The 16,784-nt window shown below is 38.8% G+C and overlaps 1 protein-coding gene and 1 pseudogene across 1 annotated transcript in view; one reads left to right on the top strand and one right to left on the bottom strand.

Annotated features, from left to right (window-relative positions):
- TAF15 (TATA-box binding protein associated factor 15) overlaps nucleotides 1–9,374 on the top strand; it is a 30,320-nt gene extending 20,946 nt beyond the window's left edge. Inside the window, exons 11-16 of the mRNA XM_077165125.1 lie at nucleotides 528–657; nucleotides 5,397–5,489; nucleotides 6,782–6,863; nucleotides 6,984–7,072; nucleotides 7,186–7,705; nucleotides 9,043–9,374. Of these exons, the coding sequence (XP_077021240.1) occupies nucleotides 528–657; nucleotides 5,397–5,489; nucleotides 6,782–6,863; nucleotides 6,984–7,072; nucleotides 7,186–7,705; nucleotides 9,043–9,082 (954 nt within the window). The 3' untranslated portion in view covers nucleotides 9,083–9,374. The remainder of the gene's footprint in view (nucleotides 1–527; nucleotides 658–5,396; nucleotides 5,490–6,781; nucleotides 6,864–6,983; nucleotides 7,073–7,185; nucleotides 7,706–9,042) is intronic.
- Nucleotides 9,375–10,689: 1,315 nt separating this feature from the next.
- On the bottom strand, nucleotides 10,690–12,425 carry LOC143686641 (spermine synthase pseudogene; annotated as a pseudogene).
- Nucleotides 12,426–16,784: the final 4,359 nt, after the last annotated feature.

Below are 16,784 nucleotides of genomic sequence, written 5' to 3'. Positions count from 1 at the left end.
AATTTTGCAATTTTCCTTGATTTGGTGTCTGTACAATCTTTTCTTTAGGGGGTGTGTGTAATTAATTACATAGGAAATATATAAAAAAAAAATTCACAGAGTTCTGATGGAGTAAAAATTGTCCATTGCCTCCCATCCACTTAACCCCCATCCAAGCCAGATCTCTATATATTCCTTAGTCAAGTCTGTTGGTTTGCTGGTGAACATCCTTACTAACCTTTTTCTGTGTTTTACAAGGTATATATTTATGTGAAGCATTATTTATATTATTTGTGGGTTTAAAGAAATTACATGTAAATAAAACATAGGATACCGTATGTATCATCTTATAATTTGGCTTTTCACTTAATATAGATTGTAGAGTTTTCCTTGTTCGTACATGTAGATCACTATATTTTTATATTAGGCACCATATTTTGTAATATGGATGTGTTAAATTCCTTTTTAAAAAAGTAAATCTTTGGCTGTCTAAATGGTACGTGATCACTTAATCTTAAAATGCTAACACCATCTTGTTTTGCCCTTAGACAAATAAGAAGACTGGAAAACCAATGATAAATCTTTACACAGACAAGGACACGGGAAAGCCAAAAGGGGAGGCAACAGTGTCATTTGATGACCCTCCTTCAGCTAAGGCAGCCATTGATTGGTTTGATGGTATGTTTCATTCATATAGTTTTCAACATGTAATTTGGATAAATTTTGTCTAGATTTTTAGTTTTAGTAGTCAGTGGTTATTTTAATGTTTATATTTACAGATAATTCTTTTAACAGTACAGGCCAAAGTTTTTTTGTATCTTTAATAATGATATGGACTCTATCTACCCTAGTTTGTCTTCAATATTTATAATTCATGCTTTGTGCTTGAGGCCACCCTGATAGTATGTGTTGAGTTGGCTTGTTTGAATCTATGTATTTTTAAAATGTAGATTAATTTCCCTTCAAATGGAAATACGTATCTAGAAGAAACATTAAGACTTTTGCACTGAAAATAAGGAAATATGGGAAAGTAGAAGTAGTAAAGCATCCACAATCCTCTACTCTAATATTTGCTGATTATATTTTAACTTCTAGTCTTTTAAAATGTATTTTAAAGTTTATCACTGTATTTCAAATGCAGTTTTGTTTCATGCTTTTTTCCCACTTAATATTTATTTTTGAAAGTTTTCAGAATGCTTTTTTAAAAAGAAATTTATTGAAGTTTCCCATATTAACCACTTTCATGTGTATAATTCAATGATATTAATTACATTTACAGTATTGTGCTACCATCACCACCATTCATTACCAAAACTTGAATTGCCCCAGACAGACTCTACCGTTTAAGCCAATATCTCCTTATCCCCACTTCTTCTCACTCCTAGCCTCTGGTAACCTCTAAATCTACTTTCTGTCTATATGAATTTGCTTATTCTAGGTATTTATAAGTGAAATCATAAATACTTGTCCTTTTGTGTCTGGCTTATTTTATTCAGCATGGGGTCTTCAAGGTTCATCCATGTTGTTGCATGTATCAGAGCTTCATTCCTTTTTACAGCTGAATAATATTCCAGTGTGCAAATATACCATATTGTGTTTATCTGTTCTTTTGTGATGGATACTTGGATTGCTTTCACCTTTTGACTATTGTGAATAATGCTATTATGAACATTGGTGTACAAATAATCTGTTTGAGTTCTTTGGGGTATATGCCTAGAAGTGAAATTGCCAGGTCATATGATATATTCTATGTTTAATTTTCTGAAGATTGCGAAACTATTTTCCACAGCGGGTACACCATTTTACAGTGAAGTGGGTTCCTATTTCTATGCATCCTTGCCAACACTTATTTTGATTCTTTAGAAATAGCCATCCCAGTGTGTGTGTAGTTTTGATTTTATTGTAGTTTTGATTTGCATTTCCCTAATGACTAATGTTGTTGAACATCTTTTCACGTGTTTGTTGACCATTTGTGTATTGTCTTTGGAGAAATGTATATTCAAGTCCTCTGCCCATTTTTTAATTGGGTTGTTGTTGTTGAGCTGTAGGCATTCTTTATGTATTCTGGATATTAAACTCTTACCAGATACATGGTTTCCAAATATTTTTCCCATTCTGCAATTTGTCTTTTCACTTTCTTGATAATGCCCTTTAGTACACAAATGTTCTCAGTTTATAAAGTTCAATTTGACTATTTTTTCTTTTGGGGCTCATTGCTTTTTAAAGGCTGAAAATCCATTGCTTAGTACAGAGTTCTGAAGATTTTCTCCTATGTTTTTTTCTAAGGGTTTTATGGTTTTAGCTTTTATAATTAAATTATTGATTCATTTTGAGTTGTTTTTTGAGTTTATTGTAAGATAGTGGTCCACTTTAATTCTTTGCATATGGATATCTACTTTTCTTAACACCATTTGTTGGAGACTATTCTTCCTCAATGAGTGGTTTTGTCATCCTTGTTGAAAATCAGTTGACCATAAATGTTTAGGGCAATAAATTTCCCTCTCAGCACTGCCTTTGCCACATCCCATAAGTTCTGGTATGTTGTATTCTCATTATCATTTGACTTCAGATATTTACTGATTTCTCTAGCAATTTCTTCCTTGACCAACTTATTAATGAAGAGTGTGTTGTTTAATCTCCATATATTTGTGCAAGCTCTGGTTCTTTGATGATCATTAATTACCAGCTTTATTCCGTTGTGATCAGAGAAAGTGCTTTATGTCCCAGTATGTGATCTGTCCTCGAGAGCGTTCCATGTGCACTAAAAAAGAATGTGTATCCTGGTGTTTTGGATGTAATGGTCTGTATATATCTGTTAGAGCTAATTCATTTAACTTATTGTTTAGATTGTCTATTTCCTTGTTGATTCTGTGTGTGTGGTTGTTCTGTCTATAACAGAGAGTGATGTATTGAAGTCTCCCACTATTAACTGTTGATATGTCTGTTGCTCCTTTCAGTTTTTCCAGTATGTGCCTCATGTACTTTGGAGCTCCTTGATTGGGAGCATACACATTTATGGTTGTAATTTCTTCCTGATGAATTGTCCCTTTTATTAATATGTAGTGGCCTTCTTTTTCTCATATCATGTCCTTACATTTAAAGTCTGTTTTGTCTGATACTAGTATAGCTACTCCTGCTTTCTTTTGGTTACAACTTGAATAAATCTTTTTCCACCCTTTCACTTTCAATCTGTGTCCTTGAGTCTTAAGATGTGTCTCTTGTAAACAGCATATAGATGGATTATGTTTTTGATCCATTCTGTCAGTCTGTATCTTTTAATTGGTGAGTTTAGTCCATTATCAAAGTAATTACTGTAAGAGCAGTTCTTGATTCTACCATCTTGTCCTTTACTTTTTGTCGGACCTGTGTATTATTTTCCTTCTCTCTTTCTTTTCCTTTACATTACCTTTATTCTATTCTTCAATTCTTTACCCTCCTCCATACCTCCCTCTCCTATCTTTTTTATCAACTGACAGGGCTTCCTTTAGTATTTCATGTAGGGCTCGTCTCTTGTTGACGAGTTCTCTCAGTCTTTCTTTATCTTTGAAGATTTTAATCTCTCCCTAAATTTTGAAGGATAACTTGGTTAGATAAAGAATTCTTGGTTGAAAGCCTTTTTCATTCAGGATCTTAAAAATATACCACTGCCTTCTTGTTTCTGTGGTGCCTGTTCAGTAGCCTGCAATCAGTCTTATGTGTTTTTCCTTGTATGTAGTAGATTGCTTTTCTTGTGCTGCTTTCAGAACTTTGTTTCTCTTCAGCACCTGACAGTCTGATTAGTATGTCTTACAGTGGGCTTGTTCGGATTATTCTATTTGGAGTTCAGTGGGCCTCTTTGATGTGTATATTCATGTCTTTTATAAGGATTGGGAAGTTTTCTCCAATTCTATCTTCAACTAACTTTTCCAACCCTTTGCGCTTCTCTTCTTCTTGGACACCAATAATTCTTATATTTTGGCGCCTCTTGTCCATCATTTCCCTAAGATCCAGTTGCATTTTTTTCCATCTTTCTTGCCATTTGTTCTTTTGTGTGCTCTAGTTCTATTTGCTCTATCTTCTAGCTCACTTATTCTTCTTCCGCTTCTTTAACTCTGCTATCATGTGTCTCCAGTATATTTATTTGATCTACTGTATCTTTCATTTCTGTGAGGTACGCCGTTTTTCTGTTTAACCTCCTGAATTCTTCATTATGTTCTTCTAGTATCTTTCAGATATCCTTTATTCCTACATAAATATCCTTGAGTAGTTCCATATTCTGTATCCCCTCTGGGTTTTTGATTTGGTTGTTTGGGTTATTTCTGAGGTCCCTTCTGATTACAAGATTATTGCACATATCCCCCCAAATATAATTGCATTTCTTTAGTTTTTCAGAGATTACACAGTGATACACTATCTGTCCCCAACTCTGTGTTCTTTACTTTTTTTTTTGCGTACATGGTATGTTCAGAAATTGTTGTGGCTTTTGCCCACAGGGCATATGATTCTCTTAAACCTAATTCAGTAGTTAAACTCGTTAAGTTTTTAGAATACTGATCCATGAGTTGTTTCCTATGTCAAAGTGCTTGTCATACCATCTGACATCATAGCAAGTTGTCTGCCACAGTGATTAGGGCTTTGGTCAGGGAATAAGGAAATAAGATTTATAACCTTTTTATGAATCCTTAGGAACCTCTTCCTTATACATTAGTTTTCTCATGTAATATAAAGAGATTAATTCCTTTTCCTAAGATCCCGGGGCACCAGAATTTGTGTGTGTGTGCACATGCACATGTGCATCCATGTATAGACATACATTTTTGTTTTTTTGAGATATTAATTGCACATGGTTAAAAAAATGTAAGTAGCACCAAAAGTATATATTTTAAAATGAGCTATTCTCGCCTGCCATGCGGAGACCCGGGTTTGATTCCCGGTGCCTGCCCATCTTAAAAAAAAAGCTGACTTTCCGCCTTTGATCTCCAGTTATTTCATTTCTCCTCCCAAAAGGATATAGGGTCAGCAATGCAATTGCAAGCATATGTGTGCATATATTAGTACGTGTGTGTGAGCATGAATACACACACTTACTCCCTTTCACAAAATAAATGGTAACATACTACACAAGTTGTTCCACATTTGGCCTTTTTCACATAAAAATATTAGGCATGATTCTTTGTTTCTTTTATCCTAGTAAGAAATGACTATCTTCCAGTGACAAGAGCTTTTCTATTTGATAGGTGTGTAATGTTTTACACTATTATCTTGACTCTTTGGAACACCTAGTATGTTTGAATTTCTGTGAGGACATTCAGTATGCCTTATTTCTCTAAACTAAACATTTCCAAAATATAAATGTTTTTATATTTTTGTGGGGCATTGGCAGTGTGGGGTAGGTACCTGAGTCAGCATTTCTTCAAAACCATGTTCGTTTTTCTTAGGAAAAGAATTCCATGGCAACATTATTAAAGTGTCCTTTGCCACCAGAAGACCTGAATTCATGAGAGGAGGTGGAAGTGGTGGTGGGCGGCGAGGTAAGATGTTCTTTGCTCACAGGCTTGGATATTGTAGTCAAGTTTGAACTTGAGTCTATGAATTTGAGTCCATGCCCTATCCCTGTGTACAGACTTGTTACCCCTTTCACTTCTTAGGTCGGTCTTAACATAAGTGTGGATACTAAATAGATTAGGTAAATAAAAATGATAACTCAGAAAGTAGTGGGAGAAGTTTCAAAAAATTCCTTTGGAAAGCTATGTAGAGGTTTGTTACTCACCTAGAAATTAGTAGGCAATTGTTTAATGATACTGTTCTAGTTTGCTAGCTGCTGGAATGCAATATACCAGAAACGGAATGGCTTTTAAAAAGGGGAATTTAATGAGTTGCAAGTTTACAGTTCTAAGGCTGAGAAAATGTCCCCATTACAACAAGTCTATAGTAATGTCCAATCAAAGGCATCCAGGGAAAGATACCTTGGTTCAAGAAGGCCGATGAAGTTCAGGGTTTCTCTCTCATCTGGAAAGGCACATGATGAACACGGTCAGGGCTCCTCTCTCAGCTGGAAGGGCACATGGCAAATACAGCATCATCTGCTAGCTTTCTCTCCTGGCTTCCTATTTCATGAAGCTCCCCGGGAGGCACTTTCCTTCTTCAACTCCAAAGGTTGCTGGCTCGTGGACTCTGCATCGTGGTGCTGCAGCATTCTCTGCTCTCTTTGAGTCTCTCATTCTCCTCTTTTATAGGACTTCAGAAACTAATCAAGACCCACTCAAATGGGTGGAGACATGTCATCCCCTAATCCAGTTTAGCAACCACTCTTGACTAAATCACATCATCCAGGGAGATAATCTCATTACAGTTTCAAACATACAGTATTGAATAGAGATTATTCTACCTTTATGAAATGGGATTTATATTAAAACATGGCTTTTCTTAGGGGGCATACTTCCTTTCAAACCAGCACAGATACCTAATTAACGGGCTGGTCTGTCTAGCTTGTTTATTTCTGTTGGATTCAATTCCTCAAATTTAGGACATATGTTCTCATTTAATCTTTGACACTGAGATTCTCAAACTATGTAAGGTATTGTAGTAAAAAGAATTTGTTTCTTAGTGCATTAATTGCACTATAATGTGTGCTGTCTGTTCCCACATGTACTGCGTTTAGTAAGTAAGGCTCATATCAAAAAATTACAAAGTCCTGCCATAAAGGTTAGTTTTTTGAGGGGTGTCCAGTTATTGATAGACACTTGCTCTTATTTTTTTCATCTGGTGCGTTAATATCTGCTGCTGATTTTTCTCTCCTTTCCCCCTTCCTCACTTCCTCCAGGCCGTGGAGGATATAGAGGCCGTGGAGGCTTTCAGGGGAGAGGTGGAGACCCCAAAAGTGGGGACTGGGTTTGCCCTAATCCGTAAGTACGCCATTTAATTTGAAGGAGTAAGGGTTGGGACTGAGGTTTGGAGTGGGTTCAAGAAGGGTACAGAATCTGTTGGCGACTCTCTAGGAGCATTTTGTCTTCCTGCTATCTTAGGTCATGTGGAAATATGAATTTTGCTCGAAGAAATTCCTGCAATCAGTGCAATGAGCCCAGACCAGAGGACTCTCGTCCCACAGGGGGAGGTGGGTCAGCCTTTTTTTAATGGCATCTACAAGGTGCTTGTTTTCTGAGTAGCTTTAAAAGAAGACTTTACATTGTTTTGCTGGGCTCATTGGTTTGCATTTCTACCTTGCAGATTTCCGGGGGAGAGGCTACGGTGGAGAGAGGGGCTACAGAGGTCGTGGGGGCAGAGGTGGAGACCGAGGCGGCTACGGTGGAGACAGAAGCGGGGGTGGCTATGGTGGGGACAGAAGCGGGGGTGGCTATGGTGGGGACAGAGGCGGCGGTGGCTATGGGGGGGACCGAGGCGGCGGCTATGGGGGAGACCGAGGCGGCGGCTATGGGGGAGACCGAGGCGGCGGCTATGGGGGAGACCGAGGCGGCGGCTATGGGGGAGACCGAGGCGGCGGCTATGGGGGAGACCGAGGAGGTTACGGGGGAGACCGAGGAGGTTACGGAGGAGACCGAGGAGGTTACGGGGGAGACCGAGGAGGCTACGGGGGAGACCGAGGAGGTTACGGAGGAGACCGAGGTGGCTACGGAGGAGACCGAGGAGGCTACGGGGGAGACCGAGGAGGCTACGGAGGAGACCGAAGTGGGGCAGGCGGTTATGGTGGAGACCGAAGTGGGGGCTATGGAGGCAAAATGGGAGGGAGGTGAGTATTAGAATACACTTGGTAACATTTTTACCTCCCTGCTCTTAGATTTTAGGGGCTGAGCTCTTTTTGTAACTTTTGTGGGGGGGGGGGTTGGGTGGGTCTCCAACTTTTTGTGACTTAAATTTCCCATTGACTATCTTCTCAATTAGGATGAAGATGCATTTAATTCTTAACCTTCTTAACAATTTCTAGAATTTATTTTGTTTTGATTCTTCTTAAATCTTTATATTTGTTTGGATGTGTGCATGTGTTCATATTATTCTTCCTTAAAGATAATTGAAACTGTGTCAATCAGGAATTCTTAATCTAAGTGAGGAGAGAGCCCACCTTTCATGGGAGTTTCTTTTTCAAATCACGTATGCTGCCATATAGTTGTCTCTTTGGAGATTCTGATAATATACTTTCTATTGATGGTAACTGATGTGAGTGCACTGTGAACATGAATGGTGTTAAGGCAGAAAACATTGAAGGAATAGTGATGTAAAGTAGTATCAGTTATTATACTAAGCATCTATAAGCTAGAGGCAGTATAAGGTAGTGAAAATTAGTATAGTACATGGTTAAGAGCACAGAGCCTGGAGTCAGACTGTCTCGGTTTGAATCCTGGCTCTACCACTTATTAGCTTTATGACCCTAGGCAAATTATTTAATGTTTTGGAGCATCATTATTCTCATCTGTAAAATGAGGCTAGTTCCTCCTTCAGAGAGTTGTATTAGATTAAGTCGTAACAATTACAGACCCATAGTAAGCACTATATAGTTGTTAGGTATTATTAACTATTAATAGTCTAATTGTCTATTAGACTATTAATATGTCTTGAACACTTCTTATTGTGTGGCAGACACTGAGTGTCTTTATATAGTGTAGTTGTAGTCCTTCTGTCAACCCCATGAGGTAGATATACCTTCCATTTTACAGACTCAGACCTTTAGAAACTTTCTAAGGTCATATAGTTAAAAGTGGCAGATTCAGAATTCATACTTGAAAGTGTTTCCCTGCCTGCTCCACTCTTCTGTTTAGAGTGTTAGAATTGGCATAAATTCTGATTTCCTGAAATACCTTAGTGGTTTGGATTCCTTATTCTAGGTGAAAAAATTTTAAGAGTAAGTGATAGCAAGGCTTCTTCTGGAAACTTTGTGGGCCTTAAAGTTGATAAATTAGATATTTACTAAATACCTTCTAGGAGCATACAGATAAATCAGGCATGGTCTCATCTTTATAGAAATCCATTGTCTAACTGATGCCAGTCACCAGCACCCTGCCTGAAAAAGTGTCTGATGGTCCCTTGGTAGAAAATTAGAATTTAGTTTGGTTCTTTATTTTTTATTCCTAGAAACGACTACAGAAATGATCAGCGCAACCGACCGTACTGATGACTGTTTTGAATGTTCGTTTGTCTCTGACATGATCCATAGTGATATTGCCAGAGTTTTGCCTGCTGCTTTCTTCGTGGCCTCTTCTTGGGTAGTGAAATTAAGTGACATTTGGATTTTTATTTGGGTGGGAGGGGCGGGACAGTTTTTCTTTTAGAAATGTCTGTTGAAATTTCTCCTTTTAGTTTTCAACTTTCTCCTTCCCAACCCTTGAAGCTGAGTGCATTGTAAAATATTGCCAAAATGGAAAGTGTTTTGTAATACTGCAATAAAGGCTGCTTGTTTTTGTGGACTTTTGTACTTTAGTGCATTGTTCTGTCACGCTGTTCTGTCTGCTGTCAGTTACAGCAGACTCGAACCCTAAAGAATTAGAAAGTGAATTCTACTTCTGTCCATTAACATTCTGATTTAGTAAATTAAAAATTACTTTCAGCAGTATTTATTGAGCTCGTACTGTGTTTAAGAGTTGTAGTTCCCAAGACTGATGGCAAGTCAGAATCACCTTTGCTAAAATATTAGGTTCCTAGGCGTCATCCCAGGTCTACTGGGTTTAAATCTTACTGGTAGGTGAGGAGGTAGGGCTGGGAATCTTTATATCTTATACAGTCAATTTAAGTACCAGTATACAGTTGAGAACCATGTATTTAGGACAGTGTTCTAGATGCTGGGAATATAAGGGCCTAAAGGGCCATTTAGGAAGGGTAAAGATTCTATTAGGCCAGGGTTAACATACCCAAAACTATGGTATATTATTTGGCATTAGTTAAGGAACTTTTTATTATACTTTTACTATGGGTAAGGCTTGGACCAAATGCTGAATATGTTGCTGAACAAATAACAGAGAAGTCTGATAACTGTTCCAGTAAAGATCCATACAAAGTTCTTTAAGGGCTTTTTGGAAGACACACTTAATTGATGCATATGATCTCAGGGAAGCCTTGGAGAATCTTGAGGAAAGAGTAGGAATTGGCCAAGGGACTGAGATGAGAAAATGGTGTTCCCAGCAGGAAACAAGTGACATGAACAAATCAGGAGTTAAGAGAAAGAGTAGGGAGGAGGCTCTGCACTTTAGAAACGCTGTATAGAGTCCATTGTGACTGGAAGGAAAAATTCAAGGGTAGGCAAACAAAAGATAAAACTGGAGAGGTAAACAAGTTCTGTGATAAGGTCCCTTCATTTCATTTCAGCCCTGCCTCCAAATAGGGAGTCTTTTTTTTTTTTTTTCTCTTTTGTAGTTTTAATAGAAGCAATGCAATTCCCTTTTTTTTAAACTGTTTTATAAGCCCCAAATTTTAATGTCTTAAGTCAGTTTTTTAACAAGAAACACTATCAAGAACTTCCCTCAGGAACAAAACAATGAGGTTTATTCTTCCTAACATCCAAATTGGAGGTCTACCAAAACAAACAGAAAAGCCTGCACAAAAATAGAAAGTAACGAAAATCACATTCTAGGGGTTCAATGCATGCAGCAGCTTTCTTGTGCTGCCTCATCATCCTTTAGTTGACTTTCAAAAAATAACACCCTAGCTCATCAAAATACACATTTTCCATTTCCTTTTTTAAAATAAGAATTAAAAACAACCTTTAAAGGAATTCACAACAATTGCCTAACTCACTGGTGTCGCATACAGTATATAAAGGTCAGGATGGTGGTGTTTGTCAAACACGTGATTAGGTGTTATTAATCTTGAAGGTTTAGTTTTCTTCCAAATTGTAAAGTACCCACAACCCCAGGTATGAAGGGACACAGACAAATCTTTGAGAATTCCACAGGATAATACAGGCGCCCAAGCTGTTCTCCCTAAAGTGACAGGGCTTCTATCAAATTGAGAAAGTTTCCCTGTGTAAAGTATTTCCCATCCTGTATCAGTACTTAAGGTCAATAATCAGTCTGAGAAACTTCCATGTAGAATCTTCCAGAGATGTGGAGATTGGAACAGCTGTCAAATCATTAATCACGGAATCAAACTTTCTCCCTTCTTTGAAATCCTTAAATACTAGAACACAGTCTTCCATTAGATCCTGATGGCATTCCCTGTTAAGATTGTCTAAGACGTCACCACGAGTTTTTTGCATGTATTTCTTACACCCATCAATCACGATTTGGTCACTTTCTACCATAGTGACCATCTTTGGTTTTAGTTTGACTATTTCATGTAATATGCCCCCATCTCTGCCTCCCAGGATCAGTACATCTTTGCCAGTGTAATCTTTTCCACTGCCCATGATGGCCCAGGTATATGCCAGATCACTCTGCCAAATTAACATCCCCACTGAGGGTGAGAATATTTCCAAATTGCTGTGAGTGCAGAATTTTAATATTTTGATAGGATGAGGCTTCATCATACACCATTTCATCTGTTATATTCAACCAGGCGCCCATCAGCAGTGGGCCAGTATCTGTCAATGGCACCTCCTTGAACGATGGGTGATAATTGTTTTGCCCTCCCAGTACTGTCCTGACTCAATTCTTTCATTCTTTCTCCTACTTTATTCAAAAGATTGTTAGTTTCTTCTTTGCCTTGTACATCGCTGTCATAACTGAAGGTCCGCCAACACCAATCCATGTGGGCAAATTCTCAAATTGGCAAAGCTGCTGTTTTTGTTCATGCAGGTTGCCAAATAGCCATAACCCCACCAGGTATACACTGACTGTCATTCCCTGCTCCTGGAAAATGGACTGGAGGCATTTTAGATTGGTCTCACTGTCAGCTTTAGCACCAAGCATGAAGTTGAGGGTGCCATGCCATGCTGCTACCATGGTGCGGTGAGGTCCTGCACCATACCTGGGGAAGCAGATACAGGAGACGGGGCCACGCAGTGTTTCAGGCTGCATCTGATGGGAAGTACCAAATAGGAAGTCCTTAAAAGATTTAAGCAGGGATATGGTTGGTTCTGATTTGAGTGGCATCAACTGAAAGATGATTATGGCTGCCTTGTGAGGAATAAATTGGAGAGGCTGACCTGGAGTAAGAATGGTAAACCAGGTGAGATACGGTATTTGCCTGAGCCCAGGTAGTGATGGTGGGGAAGGAGATGAATAGAAATGAGAAGGGAAATTTGACAATTTGGTTGGGTGTTAGAAATAGTGGGAAGTAAAGAGGTTTTTGGTCTGTGCTACTGAATGGATTTAGTCCATCTATTGAAATAGAAAACATTAGAAAAGGAATAAATTTGGGGTGGGATGATGGGATTGAATTCAGTTTTGTATATGTTGAATTTGGGGCTCTTGTGAAACCTCTAAGTAGAAACATAGACTCTGCAGTTGGAAGTGCAGATCTGTAGCTCAGAAAAAAGTAGCATTCAACACCACACCCCCACTGACTTTCTACTTTTGCTAATATGTCTGTCTTCCTTGGCTAGTTCTCTACTTGACCTTCACATGTTAGAAGCTTCCCAGGGATTCTTCTAAACCCCTTGCTCTTTTTTACTTACACTCGCTTTTACCTTGGACAGTCTCATTTAGGCTTTGGTTTTAAATACCGTCTAACATGGTGAAGACTACCCAATTTATGTTTCCATAAGCTGATGACTTGATCTTTCTACTTGGATATAAAATAAGTGCTTAAAACTTAACATGTACTGAATAGAACTTTTGATCTCCTCCAAATCAGTTTCTTAGCATTCCCCTCTTCAGGAAATGTCCCCACCATCCACCCAGATCAGAACAGCACAAAACCCTAGAGTTTATCCTTGATTTCTCTTTTTCATAAAAGTACATACAAGTCCTTTTAATTGTGCCTCCAAAATATATTCTGAGACTATGTTTATTATCTTGGTTACATTCCTATTACAAGCTAACATCTCTTTTCTAGACAATTGCAGTTGCCTACCATTTGTCTCCCTACTTCTAGTCTTGCCCCTCTAAAATCTGTTTTCTTCACACAGCAGCCAAATGATAGAAAAATGTAAATCAGACCATATGTCGTGCCTCTCTTTAAAACCCTTTCGATGACTTTCTTTGCTTATAGATTATATATTCCTTTCCCTCGCTTACAAACCCTGTAGGATCTGGCCTCTTCCTCTGTCTCCAACCTCCTAACATTTTATCCATTCTTAACCTTGCTTCGACCACATTGACCACATCTCTTGATAGTACCAAATATGCTTCTGCTCAGTATCTCTTTACATGTTCTTCCCTTTGTCTAAGGATTCTCTTCCCACGGATATAGTGCTACTCCTTTTCATTTTAGTGTCTGGTCAAATTCCACCCTCCCAAGTTTTTCCTGACCATTCTATCTAAACTAGTACCTCTCTCCAGTCACTCACATAATCTCTTGTAATATCTTCAACAGTACTTTTGTCTGTTTGAAATTATCTTTTTGTGGTTAATTTGTCTCTCTCCTATTCGAATTTAGGCTGTATTAGAGTAGGGAACCTTGTCTGTTCACTGTTCTACTCCAGTGCCTAGAACAGTGTCAGGCACAGAGCAGGTACTCAGTGAATGCTTACTAACTAAATGTTTGAATCTATTACAGATAAAGATTTGAGAGCCATCAATATATAAATATTAATTGAAATGATGAGAATGGTTATGATTAAAACAAGACTTCCTAGAGCAGTGGTTCTCCATCCTAGCTGAATACTATAATCAGCAAGGATATTTTTAAACAATGTCTGTGCTGTATTCCAAAACAAATCTGTGAGAGGTCTAGGCATTTCTTTACAAAGAGCCCCAGTTGATTCTAATGGTTTGTGAGGGAGGGACAGTATGTAAAAAGAGAAGAGCCTAGGATAGTACCCAGAGAAATGCTGATATTTAAGAGACCGAACAGACGAGCATCCTGAAAAGGAGGCTGGGAATTGTCAGAGAGGTGTGGTCAATGGAAGTCAAGGGAAGAATGGCTTTCAAGGAGGAAGAAGCTAATGGTGTCAGGTGCTCAAGTCAGGCCAAGACATGTAAAGGCTGCCTGACTCGGTTTAGGGGTTTTATTGGTCAAAGATGAGAGCAGAGATGTGTGAATAGTGAGGTTAGTGGTTGAAGGACCATGGGGTCTAGGTTGAATAGGAAGAAGAAAAGAAGATAAGAGGGGCCTAATTGGGAGAACATAGGTAAAGGTCAGTTTCCTGGGTGCTGTGACAAAAGCCACACAATATGTAGGCTCAAACAATGAGAATTTATTGTTTGACTGTTTCAGAGCCTAGAAGGCTTGTTTCCTCCTGTAGTGGTAGTGCTCTGGTGCTGGCTTGTTGGCTTTCCCGTAGCATGGTGATGTCCTCCTCTCTCTCTCTCTTTTTTTTCTGGTTTCCTGCTGACTTCTGGCTTCTCTGTGGCCTTCTTATAAGGCCTCCAGTAATACAGATTGAGACCCACACTGGTTCAGTTTGCTGCATCTTAACTAAAAACATCTTCGAAAGGTCTTATTTACAATAGGTTCATACCCATATGGATGTGGATTAAGATGAAGAACATGTCTAAGTTAGAGTACATAATTCAACCTAACATGGTAAGTCAGGAGCTTAGTGTTAATGATGCGGATCAGAGAACCAATAATGGGGATAATAAGAGCTGGACAGATAGAAGGTTTGGGTTAGAAAGTGGAATGTTTAAGATTTTAGAGATGGAGCAATTCCCAGAGATAACAAAAGTTAGGTGTGGACATGAAAATGAGTAGCTGAAGTGAATGGAAGGGAAAATCCTTTGTAGTTAAAACTGGGGAGTGAGAGGCTGGGGTGTTTGCAAGACTAAGTCAGGTTCAGACAAAGAATGAGAGGAAATAGTGAAGTAGTATAGGGAGAGGTATAAGCTGATTGAAGAGCGGGACTCTCAAAGACTGAGATATATTTTTTTAACTGAGAAAACTCTTCACACACATACTTTCTATACATGGTGCACAACCAGTGGCTCACAACATCATCACATCATTGCATATTCATTACCATGATCATTTTTTTTAGAACATTTGCATCACTCTAGGAAAAGAAATAAAAAGACAAAAAAAAACCCTCGTACATATCATACACCTTACCCCTCCCTCTCATTGACCACTAGTGTTTCCATCTACCCAATTTATTTTACCCTTCCCCCCGTTATTTATTTATGTATGTATTTATTTATTTTATCCCTATTTTTTACTCATCTGTCCATACCCTGAATATAAAGAGCATCAGACACAAGGTTCTCACAGTAACCTAGTCACATGGAACACTGATTTTAATATGAGGGTATATGATGGTGGTGACATTGGTAGAAATGTAGGAGAATGAGCAACACTGGAGAGATTTCTGAAGTGGTGTCTTCAAGAGAGAGCCAGATTTCAGTTACAGCAAAGAGATGGATGAGAATGTTCAAGGAAGGAGATGGAGGGTATAGATTCCTTTTGTTTGCCACCAGAAGGAATAGCCAGAGAACCCATTAGAAAGGTGTGGGACAGAGATGAAAGAGGGTCTTTTTGGGTAGTGTCCAAGGATCAGTATGGGAGAAGCTGTCCCTAACTTGGCTGAAGCTTGCTATTAAAAGTGTGCCATCTAGGCAACTTTGGCACTGGGAAGGTGGCTTCTAGACATTGTGGGTGCTCAATGAAACTCTGTATGCCCAGTGTTTGAAATCATCTGGTAAGGATTGGTAAAATTAGGACTCAAGGGTTAATGGGTTGAAACTGGTTATCTGACTGAGTAATAAGACAGCTTCTGGAGATACCCAGAAATATGCCTGGGGGTGTGGAGTGGGTTAGAAATATGTGGCAGGATTTCACAAAAGTAGAGATCCTGAATTATGTAGATGAAATCTGAGTTATTGTTAACAAGATTTTGTTTGTACCCATAGGCTATTGAGGCTCAGGGAAATTAGGGCTATGCAGCTTATAGATCCAAAGCTGCAGAAGATCCTGTCTTTCCTGTCTTTGGTCTTTCGTCACACAATTAGAAGGGTATCCAGGAAGCGCTGTTTGTACTCCAGGGTAGTGAAGCCACTCTTCCAGTTTTTCCTTACAACTCTCTTATTAGGCAAAATATGAGTCTGGAAGCAGTAGGGCAGGTTGGGAGAGAAATTTGAGTGACACCGTACTGAATTCAGAATTCCCATCCCTCCAGCCAAGGCTTTTAACTGTTTGGATTATAGAACCTGGGGTGATAGGAAGTGGAAGGGAATATCTATTAGAGTTTAACCTTCTGTGTTTGATAGGAATTTGACTTTGCATTAGAACAATCCAGTATGCTTGGGGGAGTCTAGAGGGTGGCAGGATCAGTCTTTTTGACCTCTGCCGGTCACAGGCTCACATGACACCATGAAGAGTGGAAAGGAGAGAAAAGTTCACATTTGAACTTTGCAATTATTATGTAATGCTAGGCACTGTTAGGCTTTACATTATCATTTAATCCTCATAGGAATTCTCTGAGGTTGTGGGCATTATTATCTTCATTTTATTATTGAGGAAACAATCAGAAAGGTAACTTGTCCAAAGTGAAAGATCAAGTAAGTGATGGGCCCTAATTAGGTTTCTGATTTGTCTGACTCCAAGGTCTGGGCTTTTCCTTCTTGATAGAGGATGTAGTTTGTTGGGATTGGTGTGGTGGTGCTTTTGGCAGGAGAAAGTTTGTGTAAGAAAAAAGGGAGAAATTGAGGCAGTTTTAAAGAATAAATAGGTTCCCTCAAAGGGAATGACTCAGAGGAAGGTAGAAACAGGTGTAAGAGAAGAGGCAGCAGAGAGGATAGTTGGCCCTGATTACAGCTTAATTATCTTTTGACCAATGATTGGTTGAT

Source organism: Tamandua tetradactyla, chromosome 6 (genome assembly GCF_023851605.1).
Source record: "Tamandua tetradactyla isolate mTamTet1 chromosome 6, mTamTet1.pri, whole genome shotgun sequence".
NCBI lineage: Eukaryota > Metazoa > Chordata > Mammalia > Pilosa > Myrmecophagidae > Tamandua > Tamandua tetradactyla.
This window is presented reverse-complemented; position numbering and strand designations above follow the sequence as displayed.